Below are 22,720 nucleotides of genomic sequence, written 5' to 3'. Positions count from 1 at the left end.
ACAATCCCAAATTTCAACTTAGGAAGTCATGCCTCGTTTAAACATACCGTGCATCTTAAAAGTTCAGGACTTTTGCATTCCACTTTAAATGGGGCAGAAGTTACAGAAAAGGAGCTTATTCTAAGCAATGTTTTTATTTAAATGGTGCTGTCTTTTTACATTTTTTTAAATATAAGAACAGAAAATCGTAATTTATAATCATAATTGAGAATTGCTCATATATTTGAAGAATATTGAGGGTTTTTTTTTTTACAATATCGTCCAACTTTAATAGACACTAGAGTAGTTCCAAAAAGATTTCAATCTTTCGAAAAGTAGTTCAAATCCTTTTCAGATATCAAATAAAGTTCCATCTTATAGCCCCAAGGCTTTCCTGTGTCTCTAATATGTGGTTGGGTGTTCAAACTCCTCCCGCCTCACAAATCTAAAAGAGACCTGCTCCGGGCATGATATTCGCATCTCCCATCTCAAACAGCTCTGTGCCAACTTAATGTGCAAGAATAAAAATCTCAACTTAAAAATCACTGACCTGGAGGGTAGGTCGAAAAGGCAAAACATTAGAATTATAGGTCTTCCAGAAAACACAGAGAAAGGCAATCCAACGCGGTTTGTGTCTGAAATTCTACCCATGGTTCTTGGGCAGACGAACTTTGAATGAGGTGAATGTAGGAATCTTTCCAGCATTTAATGATTTGCAAGTTTAAAAACATTCATCTGGAACTAGGTGATTCAGTCTGGATCAGTTAAGCACAACTATGAAAAAAATCAGACAGGGTAATTTAATCTAGTACGAAACGTTTTATACCAAACCCACTCTGAATGACTCTGTTCATCTTAATCAGATTTTTGAAAGATGGGAGTTATTCACACACGACCTGAAGACGGTCACTGCCAGCGCGAAGGTGATGGTCTCAGGCTGTGTGTGTGTGTGTGTGTGTGTGAACTGTCTTACTCTGGGGTCGTCTCTGTGGAAACACTGTGTGTGTGTGGAACTATTGTCTGTGAGCTCCGTCACACACGTTCAGGAGGAAATAGTTCCTGAGTGCTCATCGTTTCCAGGGGGAAATTTAATAGGGGGCGGGGCCTGGAGGGGTCAGAGGTTGTGGCACTGTGTTATTGTTGTAGATGGTCATAAAGGAGTTTGGAGCTGTAAACAGATTAAACCATCAGATTCACTTTCACACACACACACACACACACACACACCACCAGCACACCACCAGCATGCATCTTAACACGTTCTGCACACACACGCACATTATCTCATTACACACATTAAACATGCAGTGTTTGCATATGGGTTTTAGATCCATTACAATGTGTTTCTGTCACACACAGTAAAGTTTTAGTGTTAAATCAACACTAGAAGTCTTACAATGATTTAAAACAGTGTTGATTTAACACAGGCAAATTTGCTGTAAACACAGATACAGGCAGAACATGCTGGGATATATGATAACAGAAACAGAAAAGAAATTAAATAAAGAAGTGATGAATGATTAGAATTAGAGCAATTAAAAAACAATGTAAAAACAATAACAGGTTACATATAGAACCCAGACACCACCTGGTACTTTGTATCAATAATATTGTCATTTAGAGCATTCATTTTCTGAAAATGAGAAATGGCTTAAATGACAAAAAATATTCAGAGCTTTTAGACCTCAGAAAAAATGCAAAGAAACCAAGTTCATGTTCATAAAGAGTTTAGAAATCAGTAATTGGTGGAATAACCCTGGGTTTAATCACAGTTTTAACCATCTTGGCATGTTCTCCTCCACCAGTCTTACACACTGCTTTTGTATAACTTTATGCCACTCCTGGTGCAATAATTTAAGCAGTTCAGGTTTTCAATTTGGGAAAATCAAAACACCCATCATTTTTAGGTGGTCTCTTATTTTTCCAGAGCTGTATAGAGGGCTGGAAGATTAATTAATGTGATTAATCAAATTACTGATTTAATGCGATTTTCAAACTGGCATAGTTTTATTTAAAGAGTGTACAGTATATTTGCATCAGCAGATATACATTTGTTTCTTTTGGAAACCTGTAAAGAACTTGTTTCACTGATTTCCATATTTAACATTTAAGAATTAAAAATCAAAATCCTAATCTAGAATCGCTCGTGCATTGGAAGTATATTAAGATTTTTTAACAATATCACCAAGGCCTGATATATATATATATTACAGAGAGACGTAGAGAGAAAGAGAGAGAGCAAGGGAACGATATGCTGGCTGCGATTGGTTGAGTTCTGGTGTTTCCCAGGGCATTAGTTGGTATGTGTGACATCATCAGCGTGGTGCTGTTTAAATGGGCTGGGTGGTTCTGGTCTGATCAGAGACGCGTCCTGCTTCACCCAGGACAGAACCCAACCTCAACGCTAGAGATCAGAACAAAGCAGAGCAGTTTTCCACTCGAGAACTTTACTACTGTGGAACTTTATTACTTTGTAATATTTGTAATAATTTAAATTAATCCGCTTAAACAAGGATGGCTTCTTCATCTTCATATTCTATTCTACTCATTCTTCTCATTCTCTGCATCACCATGGTTAAACAGGTGGCAAGCAGACCATCACCACGAAGACCGGACTCTCAGGTCAGTGCTTAGTCTTCATCATCACTATCACCATCATCTTTACCATTACTACCATTGTTATCACCAATATCATTATCATCATCATCATCATTAGAATGACCACAATTAATTATCTCAATTTATAGTTATTATAATCATTATTAAAATTCATTTTACTGTAATCTCAGTCTATAATCATCATTATCATTTTCATACCCTCATCAAGATCATCACTGTGGTCATTGCCAATAATCAGTATCATCATTACCATTATGAACATCATTGCAATCGTAATCTTTATCATTATGACCATCTTCCTAATCACCATCATTATCTGAAGGATCACCTATATTATCACCACCACTACCATTATCATCACTCTCTCCATCATCACTATCATCATCCCTATCGCCATCGTCTTCCTTATCAGCATCACCACTTTGGTAACAACCATTTCATGTGATGTTATAGATGTTCAGTTCTTACTAAGCTTCCATTACTTCTGTCACACTTTACAAGCTACATTCCCTCTATTTAAAATTGCTGCTCTCTGTAGATTACATTCGTTTTAACTATAACTTTATGTGTCTGTTTGGTCTCAGATTCTGAAGGATCTATTTGGGTCGGAAATCAGTTCGCTCTTAATGGCACAGCCGGAGGTCACTGAGGGCTCGGCTCAGAGCCCCGTCCCCTCCGAGACTGAGAGGCGTGGTCTGGGTGCACAGCCTTCCAAAGATGTTCCCCGTCTCTTTTTGGACTTCCTAAGCATACAAAGGAAATTGAAAGGGCGGAGCAGGAAGAGCTCAGCGCGAGGCTGCTTCGGCATGAAGGTGGACCGCATTGGAGCACTGAGTGGATTGGGGTGCTAACACAGGTACACACACTCACACACACACATTCACCATTATTTAATAAAGGCATTACCGTTAGTTAATGGTTTTGCTCCATTTATTGGATGGTCAATCACAAAGCATTTATATGTGAACTAAATTACACAGGTTGGATAATATACAGTCATATGAAAAAGTTTGGGCACCCCCATTAATCTTAATCATTTTTAGTTCTAAATATTTGGGTGTTTGCAACAGCCATTTCAGTTTGATATATCTAATAACTGATGGAAACAGTAATATTTCAGGATTGAAATGAGGTTTATTGTACTGACAGAAAATGTGCAATATGCATTAAACCAAAATTCCATTTTATTGATTTGAATACTCCTAACTACTTTTTACTGACTTACTGAAGCACAAACTTGGTTTGTTAACCTCATTGAGCTTTGAACTTCATAGCCAGGTGTATCCAATCATGAGAAAAGGTATTTAAGGTGGCCAATTGCAAGTTGTTCTCCTATTTGAATCTCCTCTGAAGAGTGGCATCATGGGCTCATCAAAACAACTCTCAAATGATCTAAAAACAAAGACTGTTCAACATAGTTGTTCAGGGGAAGGATACAAAAAGTTGTCTCAGAGATTTAACCTGTCAGTTTCCACTGTGAGGAACATAGTAAGGAAATGGAAGACCACATGGACAGTTCTTGTTAAGCCCAGAAGTGGCAGGCCAAGAAAAATATCAGAAAGACAGAGAAGAAGAATGGTGAGAACAGTCAAGGACAATCCACAAACCACCTCCAAAGAGCTGCAGCATCATCTTGCTGCAGATGGTGTCACTGTGCATCGGTCAACAATACAGCGCACTTTGCACAAGGAGAAGCTGTATGGGAGAGTGATGCGGAAGAAGCCATTAATTGGATTACTGACAAAAACTAATATTTCAACACTTTTAAGATTTTTGAGTGCATCTAAACGCATCTTGCCATAAGTGGCATACAGTGGTTGTATCAACCCTGCACCAAGCAGCTTGATTTAGGATGTGGATGTGAAAAGTATGCCTTGCATGACTCAAAATGTTCAAATGTACTTTTTTTTGTTAATTAATCATGGGTGTGTTTTGGGCATAACATGAAATAATAAACCAGACAGTGGGGTTGTAAATGCATCCTCTAAATGTACATCAGCACACCTCATTTCACAAGTTCACAAGGTCTTTTGCTAATGTGCAGGTGGAAGGCATGAAAATAGACTGTGGCAGGGGTGTAAGATAGCAGTGAGCATCACAACGTGCTCAGGGTGTAAAATAGTGCCTGCTGTGTTCATGTGAGATGAGACTGCATAGAAAATTCTGGATACCTCAGTGTGGCTGCAGTGTTTTTGGGGACATCAGCAAAAAATGGACCACCAATACTAACCTTGGATTATCCTTAAAGCATTTATGCACACTTGTTAGGCTATTTGGCACAGTGATTGGGCATCTGACAGCGAATCATTATGATTAGAGAGATCAATAATATTTTAGAGGTCATCAGCATCTTTTTCACTGTTATAAGGGGTATATTAGAACTGGTGCCATAATTAACAATCATAAGCATCATTATCTTCCACCACCTTGACTCCATGATGGAGAAAAGCCTAGATGCTTGTCTTTCAAACATCTTTGCAACTATATGTTTAATTATATACATATATAAATATTATGTTTAATTGTGTGTGGAATTTCTAAATGTATTATTTACCATTAATGGTCATGGTGCATACCCTAGTGGTGCATCCCTAGTGCAAATACCACTCCAAGCTGCAGAACCAGATCTCTAACAGCTTTCTCTTTGTTTCTTTCCTTCTCTCTCTCTCTCTCTCTTTCTCTCCTCTAACAGGATTTCTGTGATCCAGTGTATAGATCGATGTGTCTACAAGTGTGTGAGATACCTTGTGCTGCTGGAACAGCCATACTCAACTGAACTTCCTCAAATTCTGCACTCCTCTTCTCATCCCTCCATCCATCAAGAGGCAAGCAACACTCCAACAGTGCGGAAAAAAGACACCGTACACCACAATTCCAAACACAAGCTGACCTCACGTGCCTCAGAGAAAAGAAAAGGAACTGTATTAAAACATATGTGATTTACACTTGAAGTGTTCATCAGCGACGGACAGCTGGACTCTCCAATGCAGCTGCAGATTTAGACGGACTGTGATTGACAGGTGAATTAGACAGTCAGAAACGCACCTACAGTGTATGTGTAGGGAAGTAGGGGAAAGTCAATATGAGCTGTTTTTTTAGTACATCAGCTGAAGAATGAAACTGGACACTGATGCTGGATCAAAAACTGTGCAAGAGTTGTAATGAGCTGACGTGTGGTCAGTTACCTGACGTTCACCACAGCCTGGTGGAAATCTGACGTGTCCTGACCTTTCATTCAGGGCTAAATGTAACTTACTGTGTCTGTGTGTAACTGTTTGTGTAATTCCCCTCTCTAAGGTCTTCCCATAAGTGTGTTCTCCTAAAATACTGTGTCACAGTGAGGTACAAGCTTTATGCAATTTATTGTATGTCACAGCACATATATTTGTAGTGCATTATTAATATTCACCCTAATGAGAAACTGTAGCTCTGCCTCAGTGTACATCACAAAACCTACATTTAGAGTTATATTAATATTTAGATTGTAACATATTGAATATGATTTTTATCAGCATTCTGTAAAGCCTCACAGCAGAAGCGGAACACAAGGAGGAACACTTATGTGGGTGGATCTTGGCGAGGGTATCTGACGTGTTCATCTGCATTAGATGACGAAACTGTAGTTTCAGTTCTACAGACTGTAAAACTGGGGAAATTCTCCTCTAAATAGAAATGTAATGAAAGTAACACAACTTTAACTTGGTGTGTTTAAATGCTTTTCTGAAGGAGTTGCAATGTCTTGCAATGCCACGGCCGCTGGCAGTGTAATATTTAATATATATTTAAAACAAGATTCTTATGGATATTATTATTATTATTATTATTATTATTATCAAAAATGAGACTCATTAGACTCATTGAGTGGTCTTCTTCCTTCACTCCAAGGGACACACTTCCAACCTGCGTGTGTTTTCTGCAGGTTTTTGGACAGAGGACAGGGGTCAGCATTAGCCCTATCCGAACAGGATTAGTTTCTCAGGGAGTCTTGGAGTAATTTTCTCTTTTATAGGGGGGGGGGGGGGGGGGTTGTGATTTTATTCCCGTCCGGAACGACCATGTATGTGCTTTTCTCAAATGTCATCTAAGAAAATTTCAGGCTGAATTATCAACTGTTTTTTTTCTGAACTTCGTGGTCCTCCGGTAATTTGAGTTTCGTAAAGTTTCGTCACCTCACGTTTAATAAAATAGCTATTTGTCCACTGCCCCGCATCATAATTACACTTTGGGCGGGCGTTTCCATGGAGATCTATGTAAACACAACAGCGAGTGGAAATGGAGGAGCTACTGAACATGATGTCATGTGACCGAGAAAGCCAAAAAACTCACTGGTCCTCCTGTTTTTTCCTCCTAAATTTTAGCTCTGAGTAGAAGTGTGAAATATTTCTCACAGACATCCCCCTGAAAAACGAATCCCGTCCATATAAGGCTATATGAACAGTTATGCAGCCCCTTACACAGCACTGGGGGGCGATTTCCCACCCATAACCTTCATTAAACATTTCTGTGACAGTAGAAACGGGGTCTATTCAGCTCTGATGTGCAACACCCCCTGTTAGGTCCCCCTCAGGTCTTCTCATTTGACTCATTTGACCTGCATCCCACACACAAAACATTCAAGCAACCAAACATTCAAACATCACTTCAGTCCTCTCTATTAAAAAAGAGAGTAGTAAAGTACTGTTATTGTGAAATTTACAGAGCAAATTGTTGCTGTCTAATGAAAAACATGTTATCTGCATTTTTGTCATTTTTGCAAAGTTGCTGGAGATACAGTGGTGTGAAAAGGTGTTTCCCCTTCATGATTCCTTTTTTTTGCATGTTTGTCACTCTTATACGTTTTAATTCATCAACCACATTCAAATATTAGTCAAATACTACACAAGTAAACACAAAAAAAAAAAAAAAAAAATGAATTCCAAACCTATATGGCCCTGTGTGAAACACTAAAACATAACATAACTGTGGTTCATCCCACCACAGTTCAGTTTCTCTAGCCACACCCTGTCCTGATTACTGCCACACCTGTTCTCAATCAAGAAATCACTTGTGTAAACTTTTTATCTGCTTACTGCTGTGAGCTGTTTTTCCTATAGCAGAACTGACTACTAAACCTAAGCAATGAAGGCCACAAAGGTTTTCCCACAGGCCAAGGGTCAAGGACATTTCCACACTAATATCTCTAATACCTTCACACTAAAACAGGACTAATCTGTGAGTTTAATAGAGAAAATAATAAAAGGGTGGAGCTTATCTTCATTATAACTTGAGGAGAAAAAAGGACAACAAAGAAAATGAATAAAGTTTTGATTAATGTACCAATGATTTATTTATTAATGAGATTAATCCGATAAAAAAAAAACATTTCCACACACAAACATCTGTAATAACACAATCCCATGTTCCATCACACAGAGAGAGTTTAACTAAAATTTAGGGATTATACAGAATCAGTTGAAAAACAAATATCAAACAAACTAGAGTTTAAAAGAGTTTAGTTCATGAATAGAGATATAACAAAGAGAGAAAAATTAAAGAGGGTGCCTAAACAAAGCCCAAATTTGTCCTAAACAAGGATACTATTTACACAGATGTCAGTTGGAGCTTCTTTGCTCCAAACACATCTAATCCACTAATGTTTTAAATAACTATCCTCTGCTGAACTGTGTGTGTTAGAGATGAAGAACACTACTCTGCACAGGATAGTGCTGCTCCAGATCCAGAACTGAGAAAAAAACTGTTCTACATTGTTTAACTGGAGATAGCTAAACACCAAGCCGCATAGCACCACATAGAACCATATAAAGAGAATGATTCGGTTCTAGGACTTAATCTTCTCCTCATCTTCCTCTTTGTATGAAAGAAGATCAGCTGTTTGGGGTTTAGATTCTATAAAACAGAAAACAGAAGAGAATGATCAGAAATGAACAGTCAGTGATCAATGCTGTGAGAAATTGTGTGGCACAGATCTATGTCAGAACAGGCCAGTTTATCATTTTAAAATAAGTAAAATCAGCATAAAAACAGTTCATATGCATTTACAGCAAGTTTATAGCTGTAACAGAATGCATTTTGTATAATGTTTAAGAACCAGCACAGGGTCCCTGTCCTAATGCATATTATGGAATAAACTCCTTCATCTCCTCCCCAGCTTTCCAATTGGAATGGTTTTAGAGAGTCAGACTAATATACACAGCTCGGTTCTGCCCAATATATATACCTAAATATACCTATACAGCATTTATAATAACCCTCATGAGAATAAGATCTTTAAGAATTTAGTGGTGTTAAATGATAACCCATATGACATGTATTATAGGACTCCAAACTCTTGTTTTTTTCAGTATTATTACTGGAAACATATATAATAAATACAGTAAACAATGTTCTTTAAGACTTTTGCTCTTACAGCTAAATAAACATGATTTAACAGGTCTAGTCAACACATATACACTTTTATGGTATCATTTGATAACCCTTTGATTTGCTTATTTTATAGGACTCCAAAATTTATTTCTTTTTATTTTCATCAGTAAAACACATTTCAGGAAATCCATTAAAATGTTTAAGCTTCCTAAAAGGCTTCCTTGACCCACACTGAAAACTTTTGAGCAGGATTTACTCCTAAAAACCTGCAAGTAAATTGAACAGACTATATATTAAAGTAAATAATGCTCACAATTAGTAGTGGATTTATTTAGACTTTCTTTCTTCGTAAAAGTTACTTTGTAACATGCTTACTGAAGTATATTTTAGTTGCTGTATCCTAATAGATATTACTTAAATAATCTACACTGTAAAAATACCTATCAGTTTCTAATAAAGGAAACTGTCATGTATTATTGCTTTATAGAAAAAAAGTCTTTGTTTGTGAACAAGCCAATTACCCTACTTTATCACTGCTCTCCAAGGTTAGTTGGTGAGCTGTGAATTTGAATCTCTGTGGTACAATTAGGCTAAATATAGATACATATTGTCATGTTACTTTATATTCAAACTTGATCAACATTTTCATATTAGGGGGTTTCATTATTATTGTAGGTCTAACATAAGCTAACAGCTATGCTGTTAGTTAGGTATCCTACCTAGCATGGCTATGTATACCTGTAGGTATTAAGTCAAGCTAATTTCAACAGTTAAACTAGTAGCTAAAGTTCAAATATGCTGTTAACAAGCAGTGAAACTTGATAATATTCAGTTTCTAGACTTTCATTACATATGTTTTGTGGGTGCCCACCAAGCAGTTAGCTAGTTAGCTTCTTAACCACCTAGCAATTAGCTAGCCAGCTGAGCTGGGTACCTATTTAGATGGTTGGAGACATTTTTGCAACTGTTAGAGTAGTAGCCAAAGTTCAAGTATGCTGGGAATTTTTTCATGCTTTTGCAAGCCTAATTACTGTCATAAAAGTAAGTGTTGCGGGTCTTTGATAGCCGCAGAGCAGTTAGCGACCAAGCTAGGAATCTAGCTAGCTTAACTATGAGCTCACATTAAGCAGCCACTACTTCATTTAATTATACAGCATTTATGTGTATCATTTCATAATAAGCTGTTTAATACAACCTTATACAAGAAAAGAATAAGAAAAAATAGGGGATTTTCCTATTCTTGTGGTGTTCAGTTTTTAGACAGAATTTTATATATACAGTTCTTTGCCCCATGACATAATTCATGTTCTGTTTTTAATATAATTTCCTCACTTTGTGGTGTTCTGTTTTTACAGATTTATATTTTTCCATATATTTAGTTTTATATTTTATATTTCAAACAATGGATCTGATTGTAAAGTAACAGAAAATGTCTAAAAAATTATTATTTGTTCTGCTTTTTTTTTTACAGAATTTGTGACCTATGTAATCTTCTGTTTTATACAGTATTTATCAGTACATTTACAGAAAACAATATCTGTAATTTTCTTTAAAGACTAATCGTAAAATAACACAAATTGTCCAGGTAATGAAACTAACAGTATATTTTCCTTTGTTTACAGAAGGATTTTTTACAGTGTATGATCAAAATAACCCATGCATCTTCCCTGTTGGTTTCTAGCCTCATTTATTTGCATAAATGATGCCATTATGCAAATAATATGGCATAAACCACCACTAACTTACCATCTTGAGTAACATTTACTTTTCAAACATTTACCCCTAAATGTATGAGCAGTACTAATATTTTTATTAACTTTCCTAGGTTTTTTTGTTTTTCAGTATATCTTGCTTACATTTTTTTAGTGGAATATGTGTTTTTGTATGTGTACAATGTGTTACTCACTGTAGTTTCTTCAGTTTACAGTGTGGATTCTTCAGCAGCTCCACTCCTGATTCTCCCGGCTCATTGTCTTCTAGGTTCAGCTCTCTTAGTTGAGAGGAGTTTGATTTTAGAGCTGAAGCCAGAGCAGCCCAGCCTTTCTCTGTAATACTGCATTTGTACAGTCTGAATAAAAAAGGAGACAAAGTCCTCAGACTTAAAGCTGAACATGAATCTCTTTCAATCTCACACACTTAATTTCTTACACATACTTTCTTTCACACAACCAATCATCTGCAAACACACACAATCTCACACAGCTGCACATGCCTGTACATTCTAACTCTTTCACAAACACACTGTAAAAAGGTTATGATCTTACGTTAGTTTAATTAGTTTACAATGTGGATTCTCCAGTCCAGCAGAAAGAGCCTTCACTCCTGAATCTTGAAGCAGTTCATTGGAACTCATGTCCAGGTCTCTTAGACTTGAGTAACTTAAGCTGAGAACTGATGCCAGAGCTTCACAGCTTTCCTTTGTGAGACCACACCCACGCAGACTGGGAGTGAAACAATGATACATCACACACAACATCTAAAACAAACCCACTTAACAATACAAACACACACTGATGAAGTGATTATCTTACAACAGTTTCTCCAGTTTACTGTGTGGATTATCCAGTGCATGACAAAGCAGCTTCACTCCTGAATCCTGTACCAGTTTGTTGTCACTCATGTTGAGTTCTCTAAGACAGGAACAGTTTGAGCTGAGAACTGGGACAAGAGCTGCACAGCTTTCCTTTGAGAGATTACAGGAACCTAAACTGGAGTAGGATAGAAAGTGTGAAGACTGAAACAAAAACACAATACCCAATAAATCACTCCTTTATTAATTCACATTAATAAAGTTTTGATCTTACCTCAGTATTTCTAGCTTATTGTATGGATTCTCCAGTCCAGCAGAGAGCAGCTTTATCCCTGAATCCTGCAGTTTGTTGTAAGCCAGACACAGTTCCTTCAGATTTGAGTTTGAGCTCAGATATGAAGCGAGATCAGCACAGCATTTCTCAGTGAGATTACAGTACAAAAGCCTAAGGAAAAATGGTGACACCTAAGTTACACACATCTTTCTTTCCCTAACTCACTCACACACACACACACACATACACACACACACAAACACACTCTTGTTATATTAGTTATTGAGCTTTTAAAAGTATCTATGTCTCATACTCAGATGTTCATTAAAGGAATAAGGGATGATCTTACTCTAGTTTCTCCAGTTTACAATGCGGTTTATTCAGTCCAGCCGAGAGTTGCTTCACACCAACATCCAGTAGCATATAATTAAAACTCAGGTCCAGTTCTTTTAAACTGGAGTACTTTGAACTGAGAACTGAAGCCAGAGCTGCACAGCTTTCCTTTGTGATATTACAATCTACCAACCTGAAATATAATGAACAATACATGAGAACCCTAACACCACAAACACTCATACACACACACACACACTGCTAAAGTAATCTTACCTCAGTTTCTCCAGTTTACACTGTGGATCCTTTAATCCATCAGAGAGCAGCTGGACACCTGAAATCTGCAGCCGTTTATTGTAACTTAAATCCAGTTCTTTTAAACTTGAGGACCTGAGAGCTGAGGCCAGAGCTGCACAGCTTTCCTTTGTGAGATTACAGTCAATCAGTCTGTGGAATAAACAATAATACATAAATACACAGGTATCTTTCTCTAATATTCCTACACATACATACATAATCTAGAAGATGAATTATAAAATATAAATTGTGCAATATAACCAAGAAACCCATGAAACATCTCTCACACCCAAAATTGCATTTTCTATTAAACACAAACTTTAACACATATAATCACTTTGTAAAAAACATGGTTCTGCAAACATACTCTGTATCTTGCTTTCTCCAATACATGCATGCCATTTCTTTCACAGACACAAAACCACTCTTTCTCTGCACACATCATCTTACGCTAAGTTCTCCAGTTTACAGTGTGAATTCTTCAGTCCATCAGAGAGCTGTTTCACTCCCAAATCCCACAGCATTTTATTTTGACTCAGAGTTAGATCTCGAAGACTTGAAGACTTTAAGCTGAGAACTGAGTTTAAAGCTGCACAACTTTTTTCCGTGAGATTACAGTTTTCAAGCCTAGGAAAGAAAATAACATTACATCAAAACAGACACACACTCAGTCCCTTCATCAATGTCATGCATACAATGATAAATTGTAGATCTTACTTTAGTATCTCTAGTTTACAGTGTGGATTTGCCATTCCAGTACAGAGCAGCTTCACTCCTGAATCATGAATTTCATTGTGACTCAAGTCTAGTTCTTTTAGACATGAGTAGTTTGAGCTGAGAGCTGAGACCAGGGCTGTACAGCTTTTCTCTGTGAGAGAACACCTACTTATCCTAGTGAGTAAAATATAATTTATCAGAACACTGACATCACACACACAGAACCATCTGTTTTATACACACATTTTCTGTCACACACTTATAAGTATACCAAAAATGAGATCATCTTACTCTAATTTCTCCAGTTTACAGTGCGAACTATTCAGTCCATCAGAGAGCAGCTGAACTCCTGAATCCTGCAAAAGTTCATTGTCATTCATATTGAGTTCAATCAGACTTGAAGACTTTGAGATAAGAGCTGAGGCCAGAATTGCACAGCTTCTCTCGGTTAGATTACAACCACTCAACCTGAAAGTGAAATTATAATATATTAGAACCCTGATATTTTCTTTCTTTACAGCCTCTACAGTATGTCTTTCTCTATTTGTCTGTACATGCATTTCAAAATGTTCTTTATTACAACTTAGGAAATAGTGGCCAACGTCAATTTGAATACTGGGCATGGCTTTTTCCCTTTATGCCCCATCACTGTGTATTTATACACCACAGGCTACCATGTCCTAATTAAGCTATATACTGCATTATACTTGCCTGGTCTCAGTGTTGAGGACCATAAGAGCATGTTACTGTATCATCTGCTGTTGAGAGTCATTGTGGTTGACAATGAGAAACAAAATATAAACATGTATAAAAATAGTATGAATACTCACAGATTTTCTTGATGCTTTGATTACTGGTAGCAGTCTCAGAATACATTCATCAGATGGATAATATTTTTGCAGAAAAAACTCATCCAGCTCCTCTTCTGAGTTCAGCAACACAAACACCAGAGCTGACCACTGTGCAGGAGAAAGACTGACTGCACTGAGACGGAAATAATCTCCTCGATTTACATAGGTTTGCACTTCCTTCACAAGAGACTGATCATTTAGTTCATTTAGACAATGAAAAAGATTGATAAATTGCTCTGAAGGGGGATTCTCCCTGATCTTCTCCTTGATGTATTGAACTGTTTCCTCTTTGCTGTAAGAACTGCTTTCTGCCTGTGTTAGAAGACCTCGTAGAAGAGTCTGATTGGACTCCAGTGAGAGGCCCAGAAGGAAGCGAAGGAAAAGGTCAAAGTGTCCATTTTCACTCTGCAGTGCCTTGTCCACTGCAGACTTAAGGAAGTCTGACACTGTGGACTGATTAAAAATTACAGAGAGATCAAGGGTCAGCTGTTCTGTTCTATCTTTGCTGATGAAGGTGAGGTATGCAAATAAAGCAGCCAGAAACTCCTGAACACTCAGGTGAACAAAACTGAACACCTTCCCCAAATGTAGGACAAACTCCTTTCTAAAGATCTGGGTGCAAACTCCTGAGTACACTAATACGTCTGAGACATCAATGCCACACTCTCTCAGGTCTTCCTCATAGAAGATCAGATCGCCCTTTTCCAGCTTTTGAAAAGCCAGTTTTCCCAGTGCCAGAATCATCTTTCTTGTCCACTGAAGATCAGGATCGCATTTTCCTTGGTACTTTTGGTTCCTGTGTTTGATCTGAAAGATGAGGAAATGTGTGAACATTTGAGTCAGAGTTTTTGGGATCGCTCCAGTCTCTGCTTCACCCAACACTCTCTCTAGAACAGTGGCTGCAATCCAACAGAAGACCGGGATGTGGCACATGATGTAGAGGCTTCTAGAGGACCTGATGTGTGTGATGATGCTATTGGCCAGGCTCTGGTCACTAATTCTCTTTTTGAAATATTCTTCTTTATGAGCATCACTGAATCCCCGTATCTCTGTTACCAGGTCAACACTCTCAGGAAGGATGTGATGGGCTGTTGCTGGTCGGGTGGTTATCCAGAGGAGAGCAGAGGGAAGCAGATTCCCCTTGATGAGGTTGGTCAGCAGCACATCTACTGAAGCAGATTCTGTTACATCCCACAAGCTCTCATTTTTCTGAAAATCTAGAGGAAGTCGACACTCATCCAGACCATCAAAGATGAAAAGGATTTTGTAAGTATCACAGTCTATTGTGCCTAATTCTTTAACTTTACTAAAAAATGTATGAAGAAGCACCATCAGACTGAGGTTTTTCTTCATCATCAAATTCAGCTCTCTAAACGGAAGTGGGAATATGAAGTGGATGTCCTGATTGGCTTTTCCTTCAGCCCAATCCAGAATGAACTTCTGCACAGAGACCGTTTTTCCAATTCCAGCCACTCCTTTAGTCAGAACTGTTCGGACTGGTTTGTCTTTAAAGAGATCATTGCAGTTGATGGGTTTCTCCTGTGTTGCTGGTCTTCTGGATGCCGTCTCGATCTGTCTGACCTCGTGTTCATTATTCACCTCTCCACTCCCTCCCTCTGTGATGTAGAGCTCTGTGTAAATCTCATTCAGAAGGGTTGATGTCCCATGCTGTGAAATTCCTTCATTAATGCTTTGAAATGTCTTCCCCAATTTTTGTTTATATACAGTTAACAAATCTGTTAAATAATCAGAAAAAACATACATATATGTCATTATTTTAGCTAATTTGAGTTTTTAAATGCTAACTGTCCTATTCCTTTATTAGTCAGTTGTTATTTTTTTATGAATTAATTCACAGTTGTTATTTATACACAGTGATCATTTTTGATGGTAGACTATGAGAGCAAATGTGATTAGATGTTTTTAGGAACCTAGCACCTTCTCCTTCCTTTAATCCAGTCACATCTCAGATTTTTTGCTCCACTTATTATATGGAGGTCTGTCCTTCCACCACAAAGCCATAGTCATCTTAACTCCAGCCCAAATCTCTTTTAGTTCTCCCAGTCTCTTGCTACAGTAAAACTGACCTGCTGTCTTTTTAATTTTCTGTGACTGTTTGTTTGGTTCTGTGTGCATCTTCTCCAGCATCACAGGAAGTACAAAAAGAGTTCCAGTTCCTTCCAGCTGGGATTATTACAGTAAATGTAATAACTTTTACAAGTTGTGTGCGAATCTCATTAGGTTTTAGAACATATTTGTATAGATGATTTAAAAGGGCATTTACAAACCACTGTAACTTCTGGGAAGTCTACTCAGTTCTACTTGGCAAAAATGTCTGTTAATGACAGCAGACGAAACACTGAGCACAGTCTTTAAAATAAAGATTTTGATAAAACTGGATGTGGATTTGAATATCTCGTTTGGTCAAATTCAGCCAATGTATGTGTTACCTTCAGTGAGTCCAGAAGCACATGTCTGAACTGTGCTGGTGCTGGAACTGGAAACATCTTCACCTGGAGGTGAGATAAATGGAGAAATGTTGGGATTATTATGTACATGATTATACTGTAAATGCAGTGCTGGACAAACAGATCTGTTGGCTCAAGTCAAGACACAATTACTTATTTATCACTTACCTCCATGTGTGTTATAAATAACTGTTAGTGGACCTGTGATGTGATTTCCATGTAGAACAGGAGCACGGATATTTCCTCCTGTCTGAGCTGATATGCTAGTCTGTAGAGGACCAGTGTGAGGTGCCCACTAAACAAAAAGACGTTGAAACGACGTCTTTTCTAGGTCATTTTTGCACGTCCAATTTTGGTCTCCTGAAGGTGCAGACTGTGACGCCAGACGACGTCTTTTTTCTGACGTCTTCTGCACGTCCAGTATTGACGTCCCTCAGACCTCCGGATAAGGGCTAATTCTAGTTTAAATTAAGTCGTTGTGGACGTCTTTTCTACGTGAAATTTACATGTATACGTTTTTATAGACCAACTACTTTGAGGCTCCCTGCATAACTGTAGTGCCATTTCAGACGGTGGCAACTGTTCCATTGTTCCAGCTTCAGCAGTTAACTGGAAACGCATACAAAGCTAAGCCAAACAATTACTGGAACAGGTTCACAACCTTCTGGAACTAGTTATGCACGTTAGTTTTACAAATAAATTGAATTTCAACCCTCTCACTTTTTCCAAAACATGTCAACCTGCAAAGAACCAGTAAAAGCAAGGGATAAATTAATTACCCCCATCTTACCACTGTTTATTTTAAATTGACCCTTTCTGTTTGGGGAAACATTAATATAATAATAAACATAATGAGTAAATCTCATTTGGGGTTAATGCCTTTATTTTACATCAACATAACATACACCTTAGATTCACACCATAACAATTTCACTAAACATTTACCTTCCCTTAAAACTATTACAGCTTTACATTACACCTTCCCTTAACAATATTATACCTTCCCTCAAAACTATTACACCTTCCCTTAACAATATTATACCTTCCCTCAACACTATTACACCTTTACATTACACCAGGGGTCTCAAAGTACCGGCCCACGCGGTTTCATACGGCCCCTCACGGGTTAACAAAATAAACATACATCTGGCCCGCAATTCAATTTAATTATTTATGCTTTATTATGTTCGTTTTCATATTTTATCTTAACTTGTATTTTGGTGTGTGTGTGTTTTTTGTTTTTTTTTTGCTTACGCTGCGTTGCCTGCTTTAGTAGTCTTCAGTAGCCTTCAACAGTCTAACCTTGCAGCCGTGGTGTGTCCACTAAACTCCGTAGTTATAAACATCCTGAGGTTAGCAGCGCGCTAACTGACCTGTTTATAATGTAATCCCAGCAGTGCCTCCGTGACGCTGCTCTAAACTGCTGCTGTTAGCTGCTTGGGCTGAAAGATGAACTGTAGAGAGCTGTATTATCCGGTTAGTGGGGTTATTTTATTTCATACACAGAAGAACTTAAAAAATGTAAAAACGCTCCAGACTGGCTCAGCTGAGTCCTGTAGCCCGTGGCTGGGCTGTAGCTCTGACTAAGCAAAGACTGCGGGCTTGTGGTGCTGCAGCTGCAGCTCCGACTAGTGGTTGGATGAGGAACTGCTAAATCTGAGGAAATGCTAAATCTGTCACAGCTCACAATTTTTGATTTTATATTTATTAAGCCTTATTTCAGTATCAAACGTTTTGATCAAAGTTAATATAACTTGTACTTGATGTAATTTCTATTCACTTGAATAGTTTGGTTCTTGATTGATGGAGTTTTTGGATTTCATAACATGACAAATTAAAAGGATTTATGTTAATAGAGCAACAAGCAAACATTTTTCCATGCAACTGTAATATTTGATTGAATAAATAGTATATTGAGAGTTATTTAACATTAAGGAGTAATTACATTCATTTTATATTACATCTGGTTACATTTTCTTATATTTATAAGTTACATCTGGCCCTCAGAGGACAGCCAATATGTCAATGTGGCCCTCGGCAAAAATGAGTTTGAGACCCCTGCATTACACCTTCCCTTAACAATATTATACCTTCCCTTAACACTATTACACCTTTAACATTACACCTTCCCTCAACACTATCACACCTTTCCACTACACCTTCCCTCAACACCATTACAACTTTCCATTACACCTTTCCATTACACCTTCCCTTAACATCATTATACTTTCATTAAGATTCTAGGTCCTGAGAGACAGCGGTGTGTCCTCCACGTCTTTGTGGTGCATGTTTGAGATGCTCCGAAGTAACTGTTATGAAGTCCTTGGTGGCTGTCCCGTCACATTTCATGACTCCATCTGCACAAGTAGAAAAAGACAAATTAGAAATCTCAGAAAATGTTGAAGATGGCCATTTATTTTTGTCCCACAACAAACTATTTTAAATTGCCTTATTTATGTAATATTCACATAAACTTACTTCTTCACACTATGGCTTAGCTAACGCTAAGCTAACGGCGGGAATACACATTTAACACCTGACGAGAATTATCGTGCTGTTTTAATTCTCACACATCATATTAAGCTATTTTAATTATTTTTTTCCCACAACAAACTATTTTAAATTGCCTTATTTATGTAATATTCACATAAACTTACTTCTTCATGCTATGGCTTAGCTAACGCTAAGCTAACGATAAGCTAACGCTAAGCTAAAGGCGGGAATACACATTTAACACCTGACGAGAATTATCGTGCCGTTTTAATTCTCACACATCATATTAAGCTATTTTAATTATTTTTTTTCCCACAACAAACTATTTTAAATTGCCTTATTTATGTAATATTAACATAAACTTACTTCTTCATGCTATGGCTTAGCTAACGCTAAGCTAACGCTAAGCTAAAGGCGGGAATACACATTTAACACCTGACCAGAATTATCGTTCTGTTTTAATTCTCACACATCATATTAAGCTATTTTAATCAATGTTTTCCCACAACAAACTATTTTAAATTGCCTTATTTATGTAATATTCACATAAACTTACTTCTTCACACTATGGCTTAGCTAACGCTAAGCTAACGGCGGGAATACACATTTAACACCTGACGAGAATTATCGTGCCGTTTTAATTCTCACACATCATATTAAGCTATTTTAATTAATTTTTTCCCACAACAAACTATTTTAAATTGCCTTATTTATGTAATATTCACATAAACTTACTTCTTCATGCTATGGCTTAGCTAACGCTAAGCTAACGCTAAGCTAAAGGCAGGAATACACATTTAACACCTGACCAGAATTATCGCCGTTTTAATTCTCACACATCATATTAAGCTATTTTAATAAATGTTTTCCCACAACAAACTATTTTAAATTGCCTTATTTATGTAATATTAACATAAACTTACTTCTTCAGGCTATTCAAAATGCACTTGATATTGCCCCCAGTTGCCTAGGTTAATTGTGGGTGCCACAAACTTATATAACTTAACGCTAGCTTAGCGAATTTAGCCAAAGACGGTTCTTTGATTTAGCTTAGATTGGCTTATCAGCCTAGCTCTGGTTAGTGCATTGACTTAATGACCGGACAATGCTTCTACGTTAAAGCTTCGGTTACAGTAAATATTATTTGCATTACGGTCATTCTCAAAAGTAATTCCAATTCCATTTTAACTATGGCCACTGTTTAGCTATCGTTAGCTAGCTAGTTAGCTAACTGCCTGGGAAGAGAGGCAACGCCAGCAGGTTCAGATGATTTAAGACCACAGAGCTAAAACAACTAACACTACAAATACATTAACTTATACATATCGTCTTACCTTATAGCTTGGCAGCTGAGTCCGGTCCGGAGCGGAGCTGAGCTGAGCTGAGCGAGCTGAACTGAATGAGCTGAGCTGAGCTGAGCTGAGCTACTGCAGCAGCCAAAAAATGTTGAGCGTGTTTTGCCTCGGCATATCAGAGTGGAGTTTATGATGACGTGCGGTCTCAGCAAATCAGAGTAGCGTTGACTGGTTGAAATCAACTTAACAATTTTCCACATAAATTGCATTTCCAAATAAAAATAAAAACATACGTAAATAAATACCTACATTCATTAATTAATTAAATAGATAAAAAATATAATACTCAAATAAATAATTATAAATAAATGATGCTTAATCATAAATAATCTATATTCATAGTGATTAACAATATTGATAACAACAATTTTGACATACATTTAAAAATAAATATATTCTTAAATAATGTTAATTTCCTGCACCTGTATTAGACGTCCCCATGACGTCCAAAAAAGTGACCTAGTCCGACGTTCAAATGTTTAACTGCATATTGACGTCCAAGTGGGGTCATAGTTAGACGTCCAAATAGCGGACCTAGTTTGCACGTCGTGTAGACGTACAGAATTGGTCTTGGACCGACCGACGCAATATAGACATGATCTTCACGTCCATAAGACGTCTAATGTATAGTGGGTGGAGTAGAGCCTTCTATTTTCACTCTCTTGAGCTCTGGCTCCATAACTAGCAAAACAAATAAAAAAAAATAATGTAATTTCCACAAAAAAATCCCCCTATACATTATTTTGCTTACTCATCATGCATGCTACCACTTTCTAAACTTATTTATCTAAACCAAGTCTAAAAAAAAAATATCTTGCTATTCCTTATTGTTGCACTTGCATAATCATTTTCCATGATGTCACCTAATCTGAATTTACGACTTCAAGTCATCTGATCTACCCCAATTACTGATGTTGTTAGTCTTTACTTATATGAGATTCATACTTATATGAGAATTTCCAGTATTCTTAATTACATTAACATTAACAGATAAAAGGCATTGTTACATCTTCTGTATCTCTATAAGAAAACAGAACTTTTCTTTATATCACTCCATCCTGTACTAGATCCTCTTAATGCTGCTGCATCTACTATTATTTTTTTTATTACAGCTGGACAAAGGCCAAAACCCTTTTCAGGAAAATAAACCATCCTCTTTAACAGTCGTAATTTACTACTCCCATTAATCTTGTCTCTGGACAAAGTGAATTGAGATGCATGTACAGTATGCTATTACACTAATAATCAAATTTAAATTTATGTTTAATGTTTACATAATTATCTGTGTTTTTTATACTTGCTTTTCTAAATACACTTCTAAATAAAGTGTCGTTGTCCTTATTAATGTAAGTATAACTGAATATCCTATGGCCATTAAGTCAGAAACTGATCTGTATTTGTCTTTTACTAACTATCCCTTAATTTCTTTTCTCTACCCACTAAAAGGAAAGTGTTATGTACAACTTTCAGTCAGTTTTATCTGGAACAATTTGCTTCTGTTGTGCCAGAAACTGTTAGGATAAAGAACATTGAATATGGTAAATCATTGTATGCTCTTAACCTACTTAAATTATTAGGTTGTAACTGCATTTTGTCACTCAAAAAAAAAGAAAAACGACCAACCTATACACAAATAAACACTTACTAGCTGTAAATCATAATTTATTAATATTAATGTTTGTGGCATAATGGAAATATTTTGTGTTATTTGTCCTTCAACCACTTTCTACGTCTCATAAACTGTAGTGTAAAGGACATTTAATTTACATCTATATACAAAATGTATAGATTAATTTTAAAAAATTAAATAGCTGAAGCTATTTTTCAATTAAAAACTGATACTTCCTTACCTTACTTTCTGACTGAAATCAGCTCCTCGACAGACTGAGTGACCCAATACTCTTAGTACTGTATCTGAACATATCTCATATACTGAAAAAAAAACACTTCCATATTTAAGCTTGGCTGTAGATGTGTATAATTTACAAAAAAAAAAAAAATTACAGATTTACAGACATGCTTCCTTTATCTCCTGAGAACTTTATATCCGTCTCTTTGCAAAAGGAAGAAAGGATGTTTCACTTCCACATAAACTGGTTTTGACTGGTTTTCTTTTTTAAAATGAAGTGTAGTATATGCTGTATGAGGTGGTGCCAGTGACGTTGGACCCTATTAAATAATATTACCCTGGACCTCACCACCCCACTGTAAAGGTGTACTAAACCCTCTAATTTTAGCTCACTTAGCCTCAGTTCAAACTTGAAAAATGTTTTTTTTAAATGTGAGGAATAGTTTGGGAGGGGCACTGGGTGATGTATGGGTCAGGAGATGAGAGCTGATTGAGCTCAGCATTGTGCCTCTGATAGCATTGAGATGCAGATGGTTGGACTTCACCAGGGATACTCACAATATGCAAATAAGTCAATTAATAATACTGCCCG

General features: G+C 37.0%; 2 protein-coding genes and 1 long non-coding RNA gene across 3 annotated transcripts; 1 reads left to right on the top strand and 2 right to left on the bottom strand.

Annotated features, from left to right (window-relative positions):
• Nucleotides 1-2,320: 2,320 nt before the first annotated feature.
• On the top strand, nucleotides 2,321-6,313 carry si:ch73-265d7.2 (C-type natriuretic peptide 2). The gene is made up of 3 exons (XM_007234129.4): nucleotides 2,321-2,601; nucleotides 3,183-3,454; nucleotides 5,291-6,313. The coding sequence occupies exons 1-2, from the start codon at nucleotides 2,494-2,496 to the stop codon at nucleotides 3,447-3,449; spliced, it is 375 nt and encodes a 124-aa protein (XP_007234191.1). The 5' UTR covers nucleotides 2,321-2,493; the 3' UTR covers nucleotides 3,450-3,454; nucleotides 5,291-6,313.
• A 1,607-nt stretch (nucleotides 6,314-7,920) lies between these two features.
• On the bottom strand, nucleotides 7,921-16,726 carry LOC103042819 (NACHT, LRR and PYD domains-containing protein 12-like; the record flags this gene model as incomplete). Its single annotated transcript, XM_049462930.1, has 13 exons — nucleotides 7,921-8,484; nucleotides 10,868-11,029; nucleotides 11,226-11,402; nucleotides 11,493-11,669; nucleotides 11,766-11,936; nucleotides 12,115-12,291; nucleotides 12,375-12,545; nucleotides 12,846-13,022; nucleotides 13,113-13,286; nucleotides 13,404-13,586; nucleotides 13,947-15,699; nucleotides 16,414-16,476; nucleotides 16,600-16,726. Coding segments are annotated over 13 exons (3,519 nt in total), but the record flags the coding sequence as incomplete, so codon positions are not given.
• A 570-nt stretch (nucleotides 16,727-17,296) lies between these two features.
• On the bottom strand, nucleotides 17,297-20,010 carry LOC125780567 (uncharacterized). Its single transcript, XR_007423847.1, has 2 exons — nucleotides 19,539-20,010; nucleotides 17,297-19,359 (listed from the first exon to the last, which is right to left on the bottom strand). It is a non-coding gene; the product is annotated as an uncharacterized LOC125780567 (long non-coding RNA).
• Between the last annotated feature and the right edge of the window lie 2,710 nt (nucleotides 20,011-22,720).

Source organism: Astyanax mexicanus, chromosome 13, assembly GCF_023375975.1.
Source record: "Astyanax mexicanus isolate ESR-SI-001 chromosome 13, AstMex3_surface, whole genome shotgun sequence".
Lineage (NCBI taxonomy): Eukaryota > Metazoa > Chordata > Actinopteri > Characiformes > Acestrorhamphidae > Astyanax > Astyanax mexicanus.
Note: the sequence above shows the minus strand (reverse complement) of the source record. Positions and strands in the feature narration are given on the sequence as shown.

Coding starts and splice junctions, on each gene's coding strand:
- si:ch73-265d7.2 (XM_007234129.4), top strand. CDS start 2,494: ATGGCTTCTTCATCTTCATATTCTATTCTACTCATTCTTCTCATTCTC. Junction 2,602..3,182: donor CACGAAGACCGGACTCTCAG/GTCAGTGCTTAG, acceptor GTTTGGTCTCAG/ATTCTGAAGGATCTATTTGG.